The sequence below is a fragment of the Euprymna scolopes genome, chromosome 1 (assembly GCF_053919585.1).
Source record: "Euprymna scolopes isolate OS-2025 chromosome 1, ASM5391958v1, whole genome shotgun sequence".
NCBI classification, from domain to species: domain Eukaryota; kingdom Metazoa; phylum Mollusca; class Cephalopoda; order Sepiida; family Sepiolidae; genus Euprymna; species Euprymna scolopes.
In genome coordinates this window covers 171,426,694-171,444,777 of record NC_136482.1, presented here as the reverse complement: position 1 = coordinate 171,444,777, position 18,084 = coordinate 171,426,694, and the positions used below count along the sequence as shown (strand labels likewise).

Below are 18,084 nucleotides of genomic sequence, written 5' to 3'. Positions count from 1 at the left end.
ACCCTTAAACCATAAAACTTTCATATCAAAATTGAATAAAACAGCTCAAGTGATTAACATTGTATTTGAACTTTTTAAAAGCTTCTTGTGCCAATTGTATAAGATAAAAATGTGATCGAAAAGTTTTCAGATGAGAGAAACAAAAATGAGTAAAGAGAAAATCTTCCAATACTCAATTTCTTAGCAGAACATTATTAATGAGATGAAAGAATTTTATGAATTTGGTTTGTATTAAAAAAAAAAAATTAAAAAAAATCTTTTTTAAAAAATGAACAAATGAAAGACATGATTAGGTGGATGAGAGAATAACAAAAAAAAAGGGGGGGTTTTCTCCTGAATTTGGCCACAACAGACTCGTATTTTGAGAGTATAAAATACATGTTTTTTTGAAGTTGGTTGCTGCAGGCCACAAAAATTCATGCAATGAGAAAGTCCAAATATCACATGATCTGTTCAGCTTATTTTGATTGGATCGAATGATTGCAAACTTAAGAGGCGAGTCACCACTTTGTGTTTATCTGAAAGAAAAAAAAGAAAAAAGTTTTAAACATTTTTATGCCATATTCTTAAAATTGTAAATAAAAATGTTTAGTGTACTTAAATTACGTGGTCAGACAGCATGAAGTAGGACAAGAACATATAGAGTTTGTACAGATTTTTAATGTCCATTTTCAAGGGTGTGTGTGTGTGTGTTTGTATGTCTTGCAAAAACTTTCGACACAAGCCACGGATTTTCGCCAGATAGGTATCATTTTAAAGCTCCAACCTTTGCCCGACAAATATCGAAAAATTGGCCAAAAACATTAATTCCTTCACTCTAAACTGGGCTCTTTTCTACAAGGATGGTGCCGAAAAAAATCGTTCCTTCATTTTCTCTGCTCCTGCTACTACAACAATGACGTCATGTTTGACCGAGAAAAAACGTTCGCATTAGTTTAAACCACCTGCAAGTGTTTTTAAAGGTTTAATTTTATTCGTTATTAAGTGTATGTCTCTTTGGCATAGGGGTAACATGTCGGGCATTTTTTTTCCGCCTTAGCTTCGATGCTAAACTTTTTTCCTCTTTTACACCTTTTTTTTTATGTTTGTTCACTGTTTTGCTTTGTATTGGTTTTTCCAATTTTTCTTAACATCATGTTTTTTTTATAATATTGAAACAGGGTCACCCTCTCCTACATACACACCTCCAAGCACCCGGGCAACGCTGATTAACCCCCGCTAGTGGTCTATAAAAATTACTGTGCAACCTACCTGCATCATTTTTTAGTGTTTTTTTTTTCTTTATTTTTTTAAAGTAGTTTTAAATGCTTTTTATCATATCTCAAATATTAATTCTTTTTGGCTTTTTCAATTTCCAAGCAAGATGGCTGCTGTTTTGTCCATTTTATGCGGCCTGTCTAGCCTCATTTTAGGTTATCACAATTTTTGGTTGGGAGGAAGGAATTCACCATTGAAGAGTCCCGTCCACAGAAGAAAAGTATTTTTTTTTTTGTAGAGGAAGGAGGGACAGTAATTTTTATTTATGGCGGCTGCACTACTCTCCATAACCTAACCAAAAAATTAAATTATAAACGAAAGCAAAACTAGAGGGAGATTTATTTTTAATATTTCAACACAAATTTTTACTGGACATAAAGAATACAATCTTCAAGGCCTTTCAAGATATTTTCCTTGTTTTCAAGAATTTTTCAAGGTAATAATAGAAATAAAGCCTTTTCAAGTAAAAATCCAAGAACTTTTCAAGTCTGTAAACCCTGACATGTTTGAGAGAATTGAAAGAAAAAAAAAAAAAAAAAATGATGTATCGATACTCTTACTAGTGAATAGCCAAGAAGTTAATCTTAAAACAAGTAAAATCTTGACTTTTGTTTCAACTCAAAACCAGTATATACAAGTATGTTAGTCACAAAAGAAATTAAATTTAATATTTTTACAAAAAAACAATTTCAAGGTTTATTTTTGAATTTCCAAATTAAATTATCCGCAAATTAAATTTAATGTATCTACTTGATATTGCCAGGGAGTGTTTTCGTTTCACATATTGAGATTCTCACCCCAAATAAATTAAGAGAAAAAGACGTAAGAAAATGCTTACACATTTGGAAAGATAATTCGAAAAAAATCGGTTTTGCAATAAAATCAAAAGGATGTTTAACAAAATATTGAAATTTAGATCCCATAAATATTTCAATTATTTTTCAAGTTTTAAATTCATAAATAATAGCAAGAATAAAGAGTAAACAAGGACCTCTGTCTTCTTGTATTGAGCACTGTTGTATTGCATTGTTATCAAAATTTATTCTTCACTCAACAACTCGTTCGACTGACACCATTGTAACATTATGGTGGATTTTCATGAAATTGTTTTTTTTTTTTTTTATGGATTCTTAAAATTTAGTTTTACACTATTGCATTTATTATTTCACTAATAATATTTGATTTATAGAAAAAAAAAAATTAAAATAAATAATTTTATGCAAATATGAATGTTGATGCAAGAAAAAAAAAAAACATTAAATTGTCTCAATTTAAAAAATATATATTAAGCAAGTCAATAAAACAGTGATAGTATTAAAAACTTTGTTTATTGAGACAAATTGTGGAGTGAAATCATTAGTATTCGTTTTATTCAGACTACTGTTCTTATCTTGAGTTATTTTCACATTTCTGCTGACTCTGCTCTAACAATCCTCAGATGTATCTTGTTGAATTCTGGAATCTTTCTCTAGAATTTTGGAATCTGCATGGAGTTTAAAAAAAAAACAAAAAAACGGTACTTGTACAGTTTAGTGAAGACATTAAAAAAATGAAAATATCGAAAAAAGGTTATATTGCACATATCTGTTATGGAACAAAGTTTTCTGGAAAAAATTTCTGGTTTGTATTACTGTACACATAGATTCGAAAAAGTTGTCAAAAAACAAATATATGACAAATAAATGTTATCAAAAGCAAGATAAGTTACTTTTCTACCAAACTGGATATATTTTTTGTGTTTTTATTCAATGTAACATGTTTATTCAGCTCAAAAAAACAGTGTTTACGATGTATTGGAAAATTCAAGATGGCGCCTGACTCTCTTTAACATGGTAAGTTTGGGAAAAGGTGTTACAAATAAATAAAACTAGACAAAATATTGTTAAAAAGCCGCCGAATATATGTCAACCTATGTCACGGTAACATATATTGAGCGAGTTTTTAACAGTATTTTGTCTAGTTTTTTATTCATAATACCTTTTCCCAAACTTACCGTGTTAAAGAGAGAGTCAGGGGCCATCTTGAATTTTCCAATACATTGGTAAACACTGTATGTTTTTCGAGCTGAATAAATATGTTACATTGAATAAAAACACAAAAAATATATCCAGTTTGGTAGAAAAATAACTTATCTTGCCTTTGATAACATTTATTTGTTATATATTTGTTTTTTGACAACTTTTTCGAATCTATGTGTACAGTAATACAAACCCAAAATTTCACTGCATTTCATCAAGTAGTTTTTGTTTTACAGCAAAAAAATAATTTGTTATGATATCGAGCAAAAGGTTTGACTTTTATGAAGAAAAGCTAGTATTAAAGATGGAGGGAGTATCAGCGCTTTACATGGAGTTATCTCGCCGTACCGTGTCACTAAATTCCATAATGCCTGACTTCAACATGCTCTCATAAGAATGTGTTTTTCCACTGTAAAAAAAAACAAAAGAAAACTACTCGATCAAATTAAATGAAATTTTTTTTCGGAGATCTTCAGTCCAAAACAGATACGTACAATATAACCTTTTTTTCAATATTTTCATTTTTGAATGTCTTAATTAAACTGTACAAGTACCAAAAAAAAACAATTCAATCCATGGGGATAGTACGTTCTCATTCTATCAGCCATGACCTGATAGAAGTCTTAAGTGGCTTAGTGGGGGATGCCCTTTTCTCTTCCCTGCAACCTCTCTCCCACAGAAGAGATGTTGCGAGCCTGTCTTTGTTTTATTGTTACTTCCATGGCAAGTACTCGTCTGAACTCCAATCTCTGCCCCTCCCCCACTCGCCAATCTTTCACCATAAACACCCGTCTAGCTGAAATCACTGACAAAAATTTTCCCCACTCTTTATCTGTGCCAAAACCAAAACGTAGATTCCATGAACAAATCTTTCTTAGAAGTGCACACCTGTGGAACCCTTCCGTTTGCCTGTTTCCCACCTGACTACAACTTGAATGTCTTCAAGTCCAACATAAATTCCTGATGAACCGTCCCCTTAAGACACTTTATCAAATCTCCAATACTAATGATTACTACGATACTATCCCATTGATTACTGTACATGCAATAACCCTTATCCCCGAATGGCCTCTGGGCCTTGATAAGTGATGACTTCCTTGTAAAAAAAAAAAAAAAAGTAATTCACAATTGTATTCCTTAGCCTGCACTGAGCATTGAGCCTTCAACGTGCAGAAGAGTGTCATTTAGAACTGAATTTTACCTAGTACTTTATCTGTTACACCAAAGTTTCCATTTGAAATTCCATGCAGATTCCCAAGATACATCTGAAGAAGGTGAAAGGTTGCATTGTTCGAAATGTTGTGAGAATAACAGCAGTCCAAACAATACAAATTATCAATTCTTATCTCATATTAGTGAATTAAAGTAAAAGTTTTATGAATGAGGAAAGAAATGCGAGAAAAACTTACAGTTATTGAGAACAGATTTATCCTTTGTATCCTTGGCTTGATTAGCTAAACTGTGTAGCAAGATGTGGGCGGTGCTATAATGATAATAGCACTGAAAGAAAGAAGAAAAACACTTTAAAGCATCTTTTTTTTTTTTACAAAGACAATGAATTAGGAAAACAAATTATTTTCCTAATTCTTTATCTCCCCTGTCAACTTATCTGTTGAGATTATATTTCATTTGAAATAGTTGAATAATAGAGGTTATACAGCAAAATTATATTCAATGGATTGTTTATGAGAGGTTACATCCTCTTACTAGGATATGAAGAAACTAAAATTTAATACAGTGAAATCTACTCAATATTATCAAAATCAGTTGATCCCAATGTATTCTATTAAAATTTACTTACAAAAATCTATTATAATTATGTGTATAAGTGTAATGTAGTCCAGGGAACCAAACCGTAATCTCAATCGCAAAGGAGTCCAAGAAAGGTTGCATTGTTCGAAATGCAAAATGAAAAGAACTTCAACTCGCTTTTTTTTTTTTTTTGTAACCGGGCTCTACAGACAAACTTCTCTATAGTTGACCTTTCCTTTGACAACTAAATATTTTTGTTGTTTACTAGCCAAACCCACATGATTTTTAGAATATGATATGTTCGTTCTGTGACGAGTATGTACATCATAAAAATTTTTCTGTGTTTTTTTTTTAAATAAGTGTAATTCTAAATATGCAACAAATTTTATGTTGATACTTGAAGATGTAAACATTCTAATTTCTTCAGATATTTTTTGAAACAACCTTCATTAAAAAAAGAGTATATTGTTCTATTAAACTTTTGTTTAAATAATTTACCTTTTTTTTTTTTTTTTTAATAAAATGAACAAAGTTGAAAAGATATTTTTCAGTCACGCTTTGAAAGATTGTCAATGAAAGCAATATAATCGGCAAAAGATAAGCGTTTCATTATTTCTAGTAGCCACTTTGAAAAATCACTCGCAAATGCGACTGTTTCACTCGCAATGTAGAGCCCTGTGTAACATTTCCTCACTGTTACGACCATTATTTCACCCATGTGATCTCTAACATTATTCATGCCTTTTCCGTGATCACCCTCTTTCTCCTTTTTATAGTCTTTTTTCTTTACCAGTGACGCCATATTGGACGCATTTGCATATAGCTTGCCGTGCTAGGTTGCATAAGCAATATATTCAGAAACTATAGTTTCTAAAAGCAAAAACAGATGAGTCATCAGTTGGCAGGTGTTGGACCACTTTTAGAAATTAACCATCAAACTAACCTATCTTAGACAAATTATTCTTATTTCTCTCATATCCACCCTTATCACTTCCCATGTTTTCCTTGGTCTTCTCCTGTCAACTAACCCTGTTACCTCAACTGTTCTCCATCTACAAACCCAAAAACTCATCCATTATTTCAACATGACTATACCAATGTAGTTAACTCTTCTGCACACCTATCCCTATACACTGTCCAGATTTAATTTTTCTGACAAGATCTGTCTTTCCTTAAAACTTACATTATGTATCATTCTCATTATTTCTCTGCATGCAATGCATATCCTCAACTCCCACTGGCCACACTTGAAAGTGAAATCTGGTCAACGAAATCATTTTGTAACAATTAAATGATTCAGTTGTGCAAGTTCTTTCACAATTCTAATTATTTAGGTGTCTGGCCATTTGCAATTTTAAAAGCCACAAGTTTTTTTCTTTTTTGCTTCAAATTTTTATCAAATTTTGTCCATTAAATATACCTTAACATAACTAAATGAAAGTCCCTTGGTTAAAACAATCAAGTGTTAACTGTTCTACACTTGCCTGATGGATTGTTAACTATGCTACACTTCCAAGTAACAATTTCCAAAGTTAAATTTGGCAAACTGCTGTCAAAATTCACTACTCAAAATTCGACATTGCTGCCTAAAGCTCACTACTCCAAAACACGAGACACTACTAACAAAACTTGCTAGTTGAACATACAAAATCAACCCAGTCTCTGAAAATCAGTCTTTTTATTTCAAACTGGAAGCATCTCATTTGCATATTAGGGGACAATATCGCAAGCATATAAATGAAAACAGGGGGCCATTTTTTTTTTTTTTTTTTTTTAAATTCTTTTTGACTGTACGGGACCCTATGATCTGCACAAAAACAGGTTTGTACCAATTTTTAAGACGTTTAATCACAGAAGAGTAACTTTAGTAACATTTCAGACCACAGGTTCATTAACCAATTGTACAACCTCGATTGGGACTCATTTTTTATCATAAAAATGTTATACTTTTTGGAGTAGAATATACTGCACTTCCAAGTAGGTTTCATATTGGAATGGATATTCAATTAGTTTCTAAGAAATGATTTATTAGTTAAAAAAAAAAAAAAATCTCCCCTGCAAAATGTGACAAAACATCTAAAAACCAAAATTAAAATATTAACATTCAAGAAAAGTTTAAATCAAAATCTACTTACTTCATTCATTTTCAATAAGATTTCATCTAGCAATCCCGTTCGGAACTGAAAACAAAAATAAATAAATAAATAAAATGAACTATTCTTTCTCAGTTGATAAAAAAAAAATAATACTTAACTTAAACAAAAAAAATGGAATTGTTTTTTCTATAAAAAGAACAAGAACTAATAAAATCTCAAAACTTGCTAGTTTAACCTTATAAAATTACTCTGTTCACTTTGGATCCTTTAGTAAACCTTTTCCATCCTCAACAGTAGTTGTTTTCTATTAAGCCAAGTATTTATTTGTTTAACCAGCATATTGACTTTCTTTGGGTCATCTAATTAAATTTTTAGATGCTTTCTGAGTTGATTTTCTCTAGGTATATTAGAGTAATGTTTTGGAATAGTTTATTATTTGATGGTATTTATATTTTATAGTAAAGATTTGCTCTTTTTAGGAAGTTTAGAATGGTTTCAGGATTTTCTTTTTCAAAGAGTTCTTTTAAGTTTGTGGCCTTGTAGTAGTGTTGATGAATTTGTATGAGGTCATAGCAGTCAAGTAAAGAGGGTTTCACTGTATAAGGTCCGTGACATGGTATACATTTGTGAGGTTCAAGCTAAGTATTTGGTTTACAACATTAATTTATACTAGTGTGACCTGTGGAAATTCCACAGGGGACTCATTCATATGTAATATATTGATGCTGACATTCTGTAGATGTTCAGTGTAAATGGAGACACTCTTCTATTATTGTAGCTTTTTTATCTAAGCTAGCATGAACGCCTGGCAAAGCCCGGTCGTAAAGTATGCTTAAATATGATATTTTAATTCTTGCAGATTTCATATATATTATTACACAGTTAATGTTCTATCGATTTTTATATATTATAAAGTTGCGATTTCAAAAATAAAAAATATATCCATATGACTTGATTGCATCAGCTTGAATCGAAATGAAATAAAAACTTATGAAAAAAAATATAACTCGAGTTCCTTCAACCATAATCGAAACCGAAACCAAAACTTATGAAAATTCTTGGTAAAATTATTTATGACAAGAAATGGAAGTACATAACAATTAAACGATCCGGATGTAAGCGTGACAGAGAAAATAACACACATTAATATTAATATATAGATGTCTTAAAATTTTACATTTCTTTCTAAAGAAAATATATATGTTTGAAAGTTGATAAAAGCCATGTGACTGAACAAATATCTGTAAAATAAACAAAAATCTAAAATATTGAAAAAGAATGAAGATTTCTAACAAAGCATTAATTCTAAAAAAAAAAAAAAAAACTTCAGAAGTTTAAGGTCAACCAAAATATTCATCTGATATTTAAAGAAAGTAGGTATAGCTTAATAGTTATGTTTCTTTGATATAAATTTGTGTATGACTATCATGCCTATAAAAAGCTGCATAATTGGTCCAATGGATACCAACTACGTCAAGTTGAAATTGAATCTGAGAAGGTACGACTCGGCAATGAGTAAAATAACTTGTGTTCAATTAATAGTCTACAATGCACTTTACTTTGGTGTAAAAACAGATTGACCAAATCTACCCATAAAAAAAAAAAGTTAAAAATTTGCAAATGACTGCTGCTTCCACTTACCAAATCTAATGCATGCAAATAGATTAGTTTATCAACTGGAGCGACCAACATCTGGGCAATTTGGCCATTGGCATATTGCAGTGGACCATACCGCTGGATTTTCTTACACAAATCCAAACACTTGTGATAGCGAGCATTCATTTTTTGTACAACTGTTAAAATAAAAAAAAAAAAGCATTTTAATCTTATTGCACTTTATATGCAAAAAAATAAGCACATTTGTTACATAAGGAGGAGATGAACAGATACAAAAGTTCTAAGTGGTTGAACAAGATCAAGTTTAAATTGGATTTTTAAATGGTTAAATTACCTTGTAGAACCTTCCTCGTGAAAAGTGAATAAGCAATGTAAAAGAAACTTAGGCGCTTCTATATTATACAAACAAAAAAATATTTAATTTCAAATGAAACAAATGATACCTATGTAACTGTCAGGTCTCAAATAGTAAAATATCCGAAAATGATGGAAAAAGGTAAGGTAAAAAAATAATTATTAAAGAAAAAAGAAATTCGTAAAAGTAAGCAAAATCACTATATTACGCTTACTATAAAAAAAGTTGACGGGGGGAGATACTGAAGTTCTGTTGCTTACGTCATGCGACGAACGTAATTCAAAATGTCAGACAAAATCTATTCTCCCACATAAACTTTATCGAAAACAGTTTTTCATTAATTATTTTTCCCCCTCATCATTTTCCACAATTTTTGGATATGTTATTTGCGACCTGACAATTATGTAGGTACCATTTGTTTCATTTGAAAGTCAATATTTTTTTGTTTGTATAATGTAGAAGCACCAAAGTTTCTTTTACATTGCTAATTCACTTTTCACGAGGAAGGTTCCACAAGTTAATTTAACCATTGCAAAGTCCAATTCTAACTTGTGCAAATAAAGTATGTAAATAAATGTTAAGCACTTACTGTTTTTGAGAGAGGTCAGAGGGTGCAAACGCGATTGATTGATTTCTTCCTTTGCCAATTGTAAAGACGATGTCAAAAGCTGCAAACATCGCACATACAACAGCAATTGGTTGAGTCGCCTGTAATACAAGCAAAAGGAAAACTAAAAAAACATTTTTTTTTTTTTTTAAATATCTCTTTAAAAACTTATCTTTGGTTACAAGAATGTAATTTAAACTAGGCCAGTCAGTGCATAACAATCTTTACTTGAATCAAACATTATTCAAAAGAAATACCTTAAAATGTCTACTTTGACAATTTTTCTAAATTCACAAATTAAAAATAATGTATACTGTTGTGTGCCAATAATGCATTACTGAGTTGAATACAACTGGTTTGTGTTCTAAGTTACATGCACAGAGGTCGAAGGGTTGAGGCTGACAAGTTTCAAACCCATTGACTTCCTATGTCAATGCGTGAACTTGCATGCTAGCAAAGGTCACGAGGCAGGTGAGTGCGTTTTGAATGCAAACACATACATCTCAAAATAAATAGAGATGCATATGAGTTTCCTAGTTTAGAATTTGAGTCTAGACTGCCGAACTGAAGACTGACAGAGTTAATGAGAGAATCTTGATTCAAAATGAGAAAACAAAAAAAAAATCTCAATTGATTCAGCGATGCGAGGTTGCCCTATCAATGATGGAATCCAAATAAAGACTTCTCCGAACAATAAAATCAAGTCATGTTTTCGGAGAGTAGGCATAAAACGTTGCAAGGGGCCAAGAACCAAGAACGAGAAAAAGGTACGTGTTTTGAGATCTTTTTTGTGTGACACACACACACACACACACCCATAATGGTTACACACATGTACCCACAGAAGACAGATGATCATAGTCATGTCACAATTATAAACATCATATATACAAGAATGTATACACCTCATATCACCACCACCACCCTCCAACATACTCTATAATACAAGCATGAAATTACCTTGGTGTATGTAAATTATTACTTTCCACCTTTTTTTTTTTTTTGTTTTTTAAATGGGATTGCCCAATCGTTAAAGATAACTTGAAAAATTTCATCTAATGTCACTATTGTTTCTTCAAAATGTATCTGTTCTGTCTAATGATGGTACAATAATATCATGGGGGATCCATGTTCACACTGGACACCAATTGAATTAAAATATGGAACAAACTTATACAAAGGTTGTCAAGATAGAACCCCCACAACCAAATATATTCTTAAACTACATTATTTTTACACATAACTGTTCATAGTCATTCAATGTGACAAACGAAGAGTACAACTGTGGAATTTCCACAGATCCCACTTGTAATATGTACTCTATTTATGATAAAGAAAAAAAAACTTCAATTTTAGTATTTCACATTGGACTAATATACTTAACTAGCAGTACCCTTGGAAATTCCACTGACTGAGAAAAATAATTAAATAAATGCTTTGATAAAACTGATATTTTTCTGGATAGCACAATAAATTAGTTTTTTGGACAGAAAAACCAATAACAATTGGCAAATATGAGTTTATAACTGGTGCGATTCAATCCCGGGTCTCGAGATGATAGCTGACGATGGTGACATTGTGGAGTAAAATATATATGTTATTGTTTGTGAATGAAATCTTAAAGTGCCAAGTCATTGGACGATATGCGATTTGCATATGTGTAGTAGTAACAAAGTTGCATAGTAACGAGTTTTGACTATCTAATTATGAAAACGAAATCTATGGATTAACTAAGGATTGAACAACAGAATATTATATAGATGGCATGGTTAATGCTAGAATTGTATTCTGTCGAAAAAGAGGGTGGGAATGACAATCATAGAAAAATCAATGCCTCCGTTCAGTCTCGAAAGACAAAGGATGCCCCTTGTAGGAGCAGCTGCGTGTGTAATTGTGAGGCAAGGATTGCGTAATCTCCAACCACACCTCTTCTGAATCGGCACTGAGTCCAGTGGCAAGGAAAAGTCCAGGACGACTGGAAACAAATGCCGAAATAAGCAAGGAGCACATACAGCACCTGGAAGTGTGAAATTGTTACCCATTTAGTACTGACCAAGTTCAATGTTGCTTAACTTGAATTATATGGATAGTCTTCAGATTGGCAGGCTCAATTTCATTAAACAGATTATTTTATTATTAGTTTTATTATTACTACACTATTCACCAATATATAAGCTTGTATGTTGGCTATTTAAAAAATATATATAAGCTTGTATGTTGGCTATTTAAAAAATATATATAAGCTTGTATGTTGGCTATTTAAAAAATATATATAAGCTTGTATGTTGGCTATTTAAAAAATATATATAAGCTTGTATGTTTGCGATTTAAAAAAAATATATAAGCTTGTATGTTGGCTATTTAAAAAATATATATAAGCTTGTATGTTGGCTATTTAAAAAATATATATAAGCTTGTATGTTGGCTATTTAAAAAATATATATAAGCTTGTATGTTGGCTATTTAAAAAAAATATATAAGCTTGTATGTTTGCGATTTAAAAAAAATATATAAGCTTGTATGTTGGCTATTTAAAAAATATATATAAGCTTGTATGTTGGCTATTTAAAAAATATATATAAGCTTGTATGTTGGCTATTTAAAAAATATATATAAGCTTGTATGTTGGCTATTTAAAAAATATATATAAGCTTGTATGTTGGCTATTTAAAAAATATATATAAGCTTGTATGTTGGCTATTTAAAAAATATATATAAGCTTGTATGTTGGCTATTTAAAAAATATATATAAGCTTGTATGTTGGCTATTTAAAAAATATATATAAGCTTGTATGTTGGCTATTTAAAAAATATATATAAGCTTGTATGTTGGCTATTTAAAAAATATATATAAGCTTGTATGTTGGCTATTTAAAAAATATATATAAGCTTGTATGTTGGCTATTTAAAAAATATATATAAGCTTGTATGTTGGCTATTTAAAAAATATATATAAGCTTGTATGTTGGCTATTTAAAAAATATATATAAGCTTGTATGTTGGCTATTTAAAAAATATATATAAGCTTGTATGTTGGCTATTTAAAAAATATATATAAGCTTGTATGTTGGCTATTTAAAAAATATATATAAGCTTGTATGTTGGCTATTTAAAAAATATATATAAGCTTGTATGTTGGCTACTTAAAAAATATATATAAGCTTGTATGTTGGCTATTTAAAAAATATATATAAGCTTGTATATTGGCTATTTAAAAAAATAAAAAGTGAATCTATTATGTCAACTCAATTTTCTAAATTCACAATGAATGAATGGCCTCCATTCTGTCTAAAGAGACAATAGATAATGCTTGCATGTGTAATTTTTAATCAAGGGTTGCACAATCTCCAACCTCATCTCTCCTGAATTGACACTGACTCCAGTGGAAAATCCAGAACGACTAGAAACAATGCCAAGATAATCATGCTGACACACCGTTCCCATTAGATCATCAAAGTTAAGCATCATTGAACCTGGTTAGTATTAAAATGGGTGACCATTTGGGAATACCATGTGCTGCATGTGCTCTCCACTTAAATTCACAATATCTACTAGCAAATTTATAAAATAATTTTTTAATTTTATATAAAAATGTCACTTATCCTTACTTCTTAAGAATTTTCTGGAAGTTTTAATTTTTTCCTTATATTTGCATATTTTGTAAACATAATTTTTATATTTTTTAGCACAGACGATAGATATGAAAATATGGATGCTTTTTTTCCACATTTTCTTCCAATTTGAATTGTACAATCTTAAAACTAACCAAATATATTTATTAATTCAACAAAACTTACTTCTGTGTTTCTATCATACGTTGACTTTTTTCATCCGTCTGAAAAATACGAAGTAATATATAATTAAATATTTCCTCCTGAAATAAAGAAAACTGAAAGGAGAAAATACAAGTTATACTAGGAGTAAAGACAAAAAGACAGTTGTTTATATTATTAAAAGAAAAAGGAAAGAAAAGAAAACGAAAAAAGAAAAATAGAAAAAATAGAAAAAGAAAAAATAGAAAAAGAAAATAAAATAGAAAAAGAAAAAAATGTTACTGACCTGACTAATGCCAGTGGAGACAATACTGAATGGCGTCCCATGTGATCTGGCTATTTGCATTATACAATCAACCAAGTCATTCACAAAACTTAGCTTGCGTAGGATTTCCTTGTGTGGTTCCTGAAAATGTTAAAAGAAAAAAGGTCTACATGTGCAATGGATTATCAAATTATTTGGTTTAGTGGTTTCATTTTACAGCATTTTCAGGTTATTCAATGTAAAATCCAGTAATTTTGGGAAAAAGTTTTTATGCTTCAAATTCTTTATATCTTCAAACATTTATGGTGTTTTGGCTATTTTGTTTTTTATTTTGTTTCTACTTTGCAGAACATGATTGAGTTTTATAAAGTGAAAGGGGAAAAACAATATCAATGTTTTGTGCATTTTAGGTTAGAAAGCCAGTATCTTCAGACAGTCTGATCTAGTAGCACCAAATGTAACCATTTGGATAACCAAAGGCAAAAAACTTTTAATACGAGTGACATTCCAAAAGTAATGCCTCCCATATTTTTTATTCCACCTGAATGGATCCGATAGGATTGCAAATTGAATTGCATGGTTATGATGACTGAACTTATGCATTCGTGACTTGAAAATTCCATCTCTTTGTTGCAAATATTGACAGTGCAAAATGCTAAGAAAGCAATCTTTGTCATGGATGTGTGTCAGAAGTGGATATGCATCATTGAATTCCTCCATGCAGCACAATTAGGAAATGGCTTCATTAATTTCAGAATGGCAACAGACTAATGTTTGTTTGTGCAAATTTTTTTAAAAATCCAAGGTGTGGTTATTGAGAAAAGTGCAAACAAACACGAGTGAATTACTAGGTTCAATCCCTCCTTTGTCGGGAGACCAATAATTAAAATACTCACATCCATCAGCGTGTCCTCCGCCAATTCTGGTGCTACAAATGGCATTGTAGTATCAATACTTGGTGGTGAAGCGGCATACATCATAGAATTTGGAGGTGATGCTTCTGGATAGTAATGACCACCGTGTCTCAAGAAGTATTCTTCATTGCCGTAAATGTAACGATCTTTCGTTTGCCATGGCATTATAGCTGGAGAGTAACCTAAAGATGTCAAGAAAAAGGAAAAGTTTGAGTATTCTAAAGTGAAATTCATGTACAAAATTTCTATATAGATTCTCGATTTAAATTTCCAATGCAAAGGAGTTTAATAGATGAAGCCTGAATCTTTATACAGTTTTAATTAAATGTTTGTTTTTTTTTATAATATTTTTTAAAAGAGGAGTGTATAAAGTTAGTCGCACTTTTAACATATGCAAGCCTAAACAATCTTAAAAAGGTAAGACTGCATCCACATCCTTTTATTTAAATAATGGAAAAATATAGCAAAACATTACATTGATATATATGTGTTCATCAAGTTCTGTGTTTCACATCATTTGAGTTTGATGATAAATGTCCTGGAAAAAAATCACTTCTGATTAATGTTTATCAGTTTTCAAATATTCTGTTATTTGGAAAAACAGCAAAGTTTGTTTGCTTATTTTATAACTGGTAAACATTAGTCAGAAATGATTTTTTTCCATGGCATCCCTCATCCAAATATCAGCTGAGGTGATTGTAAATAAACACATAAAGAACTTGAACATCTATAAAGTAGTCATTCAGTAAAAAAAAAAAAAAACAAAAAAAAAAAAAACGTTACATTTTTTTTTTTAAACAAATGAAGCATTGAAAAAAAAAAGAATAAGCAAACAAAAACTATTTCCTTTAAACAATAAACTGTTTGCATCATACAACTACTTTACATAATGTACATTACCACAAATTCTCACTTTCCAGAGAAAAAAAACTCATATACTGAATTACCTCCCTTAGTATTACATACTGATTAGGCCATAGGGGAGATAATCAAAAAGCAAAACAAGCTGGCGTGCAAGACACTATACACACACACACACACACACACACACACACACACACAAATGTAAGCAAATTTGGGCATATTTTATTGATTTGAAAATATAGGTTCTTTTTTTACTAATTGTCATAAAATTTTAACCATAGAATAGTATTATAATCTTCCAAAAGCCTGCAAATTCTTATGTAATTTCGTCCCATAGAAGCAAAGATATGAGCTTTTCAATATTCAATTTGGCTTCCCGTAATATAAATATATAGACACAAATATAGATAGATATACTACCATTCTTTTTGGGCAATTTTATAAGTTCCAAATCTCAGCGATTATTGATCAGAATTTAACAAATGAAGGCTTGTTGGAAAGGCAATGACCTGAACTGTGACATATGACATTTGCCCTTAAGGTCGCACATTAAAGGGATCATCCAGAGCCTATTTTTGGCACTTTTTTACTGCATGAAATCTTTCGATCATAGTCATTTGTTTTCTTAGTTTTGCATGTTAATTAAAAATATCTGATATTTCCCCAAAACCTGTGGCCTTGATGGAGGGGACAAAAACTTGCTATGGTTTCAAATGATCTGAAATAACAGCAAAAGGATACTTGATTCCAAATATTTCTCCTATATTATATCTTCCTTCTTTGGTTTTCATACATAAAGTAAATTTCAGTGTTTAAGGATTATTTGATACTGGAGATATTCATAATCCTACCCTATTTCCAAAAGAGGGGAGATATTACATATGAGAAATATTTCAAAAAGTCCTCCCTTGCTGTTATTTCAGATCACTTGAAATCGTAACGGCAACTTTTAGTCTCCTCTCTATCAAGGCCAGAGGTTTGGGGGGAATTATATATATGTATTGGAAGTTTTCCAACCTTTAAAATTATAAAATGAAAAAAAAAAAAAAAAATTTTTGTTGGAAAATTATTTTGCCAGCGAGTCAATCTCCTGCAATCACTATATTAATTTGCTTCCAACAATCCACATTAGTCCTAATGTTAATTAAGAATTTAATTGTTTACCATGAAACATTGTTGCAGGAAGATATATATATATATATATATATATATATGACAAAAGCCTATATTCCAAATTTTCATAACTCATCAGTAAAAAAAAAAAAAGCACCTATCAATTCATTAAAAGATAATAAATGGATATGGGCATGATTACAAAAATCGAAAAATTGGGAGAGAAGTTGCAATTACATTTCATTTTTTTCTTTTCTTATGCCATGTTTTAAATAGTTTGATATATTAAACGATTTTGCACTACTGGATGGGTGCCGTTAAGAATTGTGCATGTCAACATACTTAAAAAAAAATAAATAAATAAATTGTAAGATGAACATCTTGAAATTTGGAAGATAGGCTTTTTGTCATTTATTGCTCTGTAATTACATTGAGCTTCATAAATTCAAGAATTTGTATAAATAAAAGGTAGAATATAACGAGAGAAAAAAAAAATCTTCACACAAATAAATATAAATAAATGACAAAATTCAATATTCCAAAATTTCAAGATGTTTACCATCTTACCATTTATTTCTTTAAGTATGTTGGCATGCACAATTCTTAAAAGGTAAGATGGTCAATATTTTGAAATTTGGAAGATAGAATTTTGTCATTTATTTGTAGTTAGATTGAGCTTCATAAATTAATCTGTAGTTAGATTGAGCTTCATAAATTAAAGGACTACTATAAATAAAAAGGTGAAATATAATTGAATAAACATATTTCCCCATATGCACACATAGCGCCGGTGTTGTTATATTGGCAGATTTCCTGGAAATGCACAGATTAATTTACAGTAATAACATAAAGGGCATGGTGTACATACAAGTTTATCAGATTCAGAATATTCAAGAAACATCAATAGAAGTTCTTTTTTTTTCCCCAATTGGATATACAAAAAAATAAAAGAGAAAGCTTTATTCGTTCCTAATTTATTAGGTTATAAATGTCTATTATTGTTTAGTACAGATTAAAATAATTTATAAAACTTTCTTTCCAATACTAAAAGAATATGTTCTACAGAAATTAGAGAAACTGATTCTAAAACACGAAAATTAAATGTCATTGTCTTCCCTGCACTTCATTGGGGGTGGGGAAAAGTGGGAGATGGCAAAATCAAATCCAGTCGTAACTGAAAAAAAAATTAGTCAAGAGAATAAATGTGGTATAACTGTGTCTATCTGTCAATTAAAAAAAAAAAAAGCCTTATGCCAAACATTTCTTCATTAAAATTAAAACGAATCCAATGATGCTATTTAATTTTTTTTTAGGAAGGTTTATAATAATAATAATGCAAGGTCTACATTTGCACCAGACATAAATAGTGAAGTAAACGTTTTACTGTATAAACAATTATTGAAATAAAAAATTTAATAGAAATAATACAAGGTTCAGGGCTTGAAGCAGGAAT

General features: G+C 30.3%; 1 protein-coding gene across 2 annotated transcripts in view; it reads right to left on the bottom strand.

The window, feature by feature from the left end:
- Window positions 1–257: 257 nt before the first annotated feature.
- LOC145277512 (serine/threonine-protein kinase unc-51-like) overlaps window positions 258–18,084 on the bottom strand; it is a 146,910-nt gene continuing 129,083 nt past the window's right edge. The window contains exons 20-27 of one of the 2 annotated variants that reach the window (XM_080128940.1): window positions 14,637–14,836; window positions 13,762–13,881; window positions 13,500–13,537; window positions 9,685–9,803; window positions 8,765–8,916; window positions 7,163–7,207; window positions 4,685–4,775; window positions 258–518 (exon numbers count right to left, since the gene is read on the bottom strand). In XM_080128940.1, coding sequence (XP_079985066.1) covers window positions 454–518; window positions 4,685–4,775; window positions 7,163–7,207; window positions 8,765–8,916; window positions 9,685–9,803; window positions 13,500–13,537; window positions 13,762–13,881; window positions 14,637–14,836 — 830 coding nt within the window. In that variant the 3' untranslated portion in view covers window positions 258–453. The remainder of the gene's footprint in view (window positions 519–4,684; window positions 4,776–7,162; window positions 7,208–8,764; window positions 8,917–9,684; window positions 9,804–13,499; window positions 13,538–13,761; window positions 13,882–14,636; window positions 14,837–18,084) is intronic. The other variant, XM_080128950.1, reaches the window with a different exon arrangement.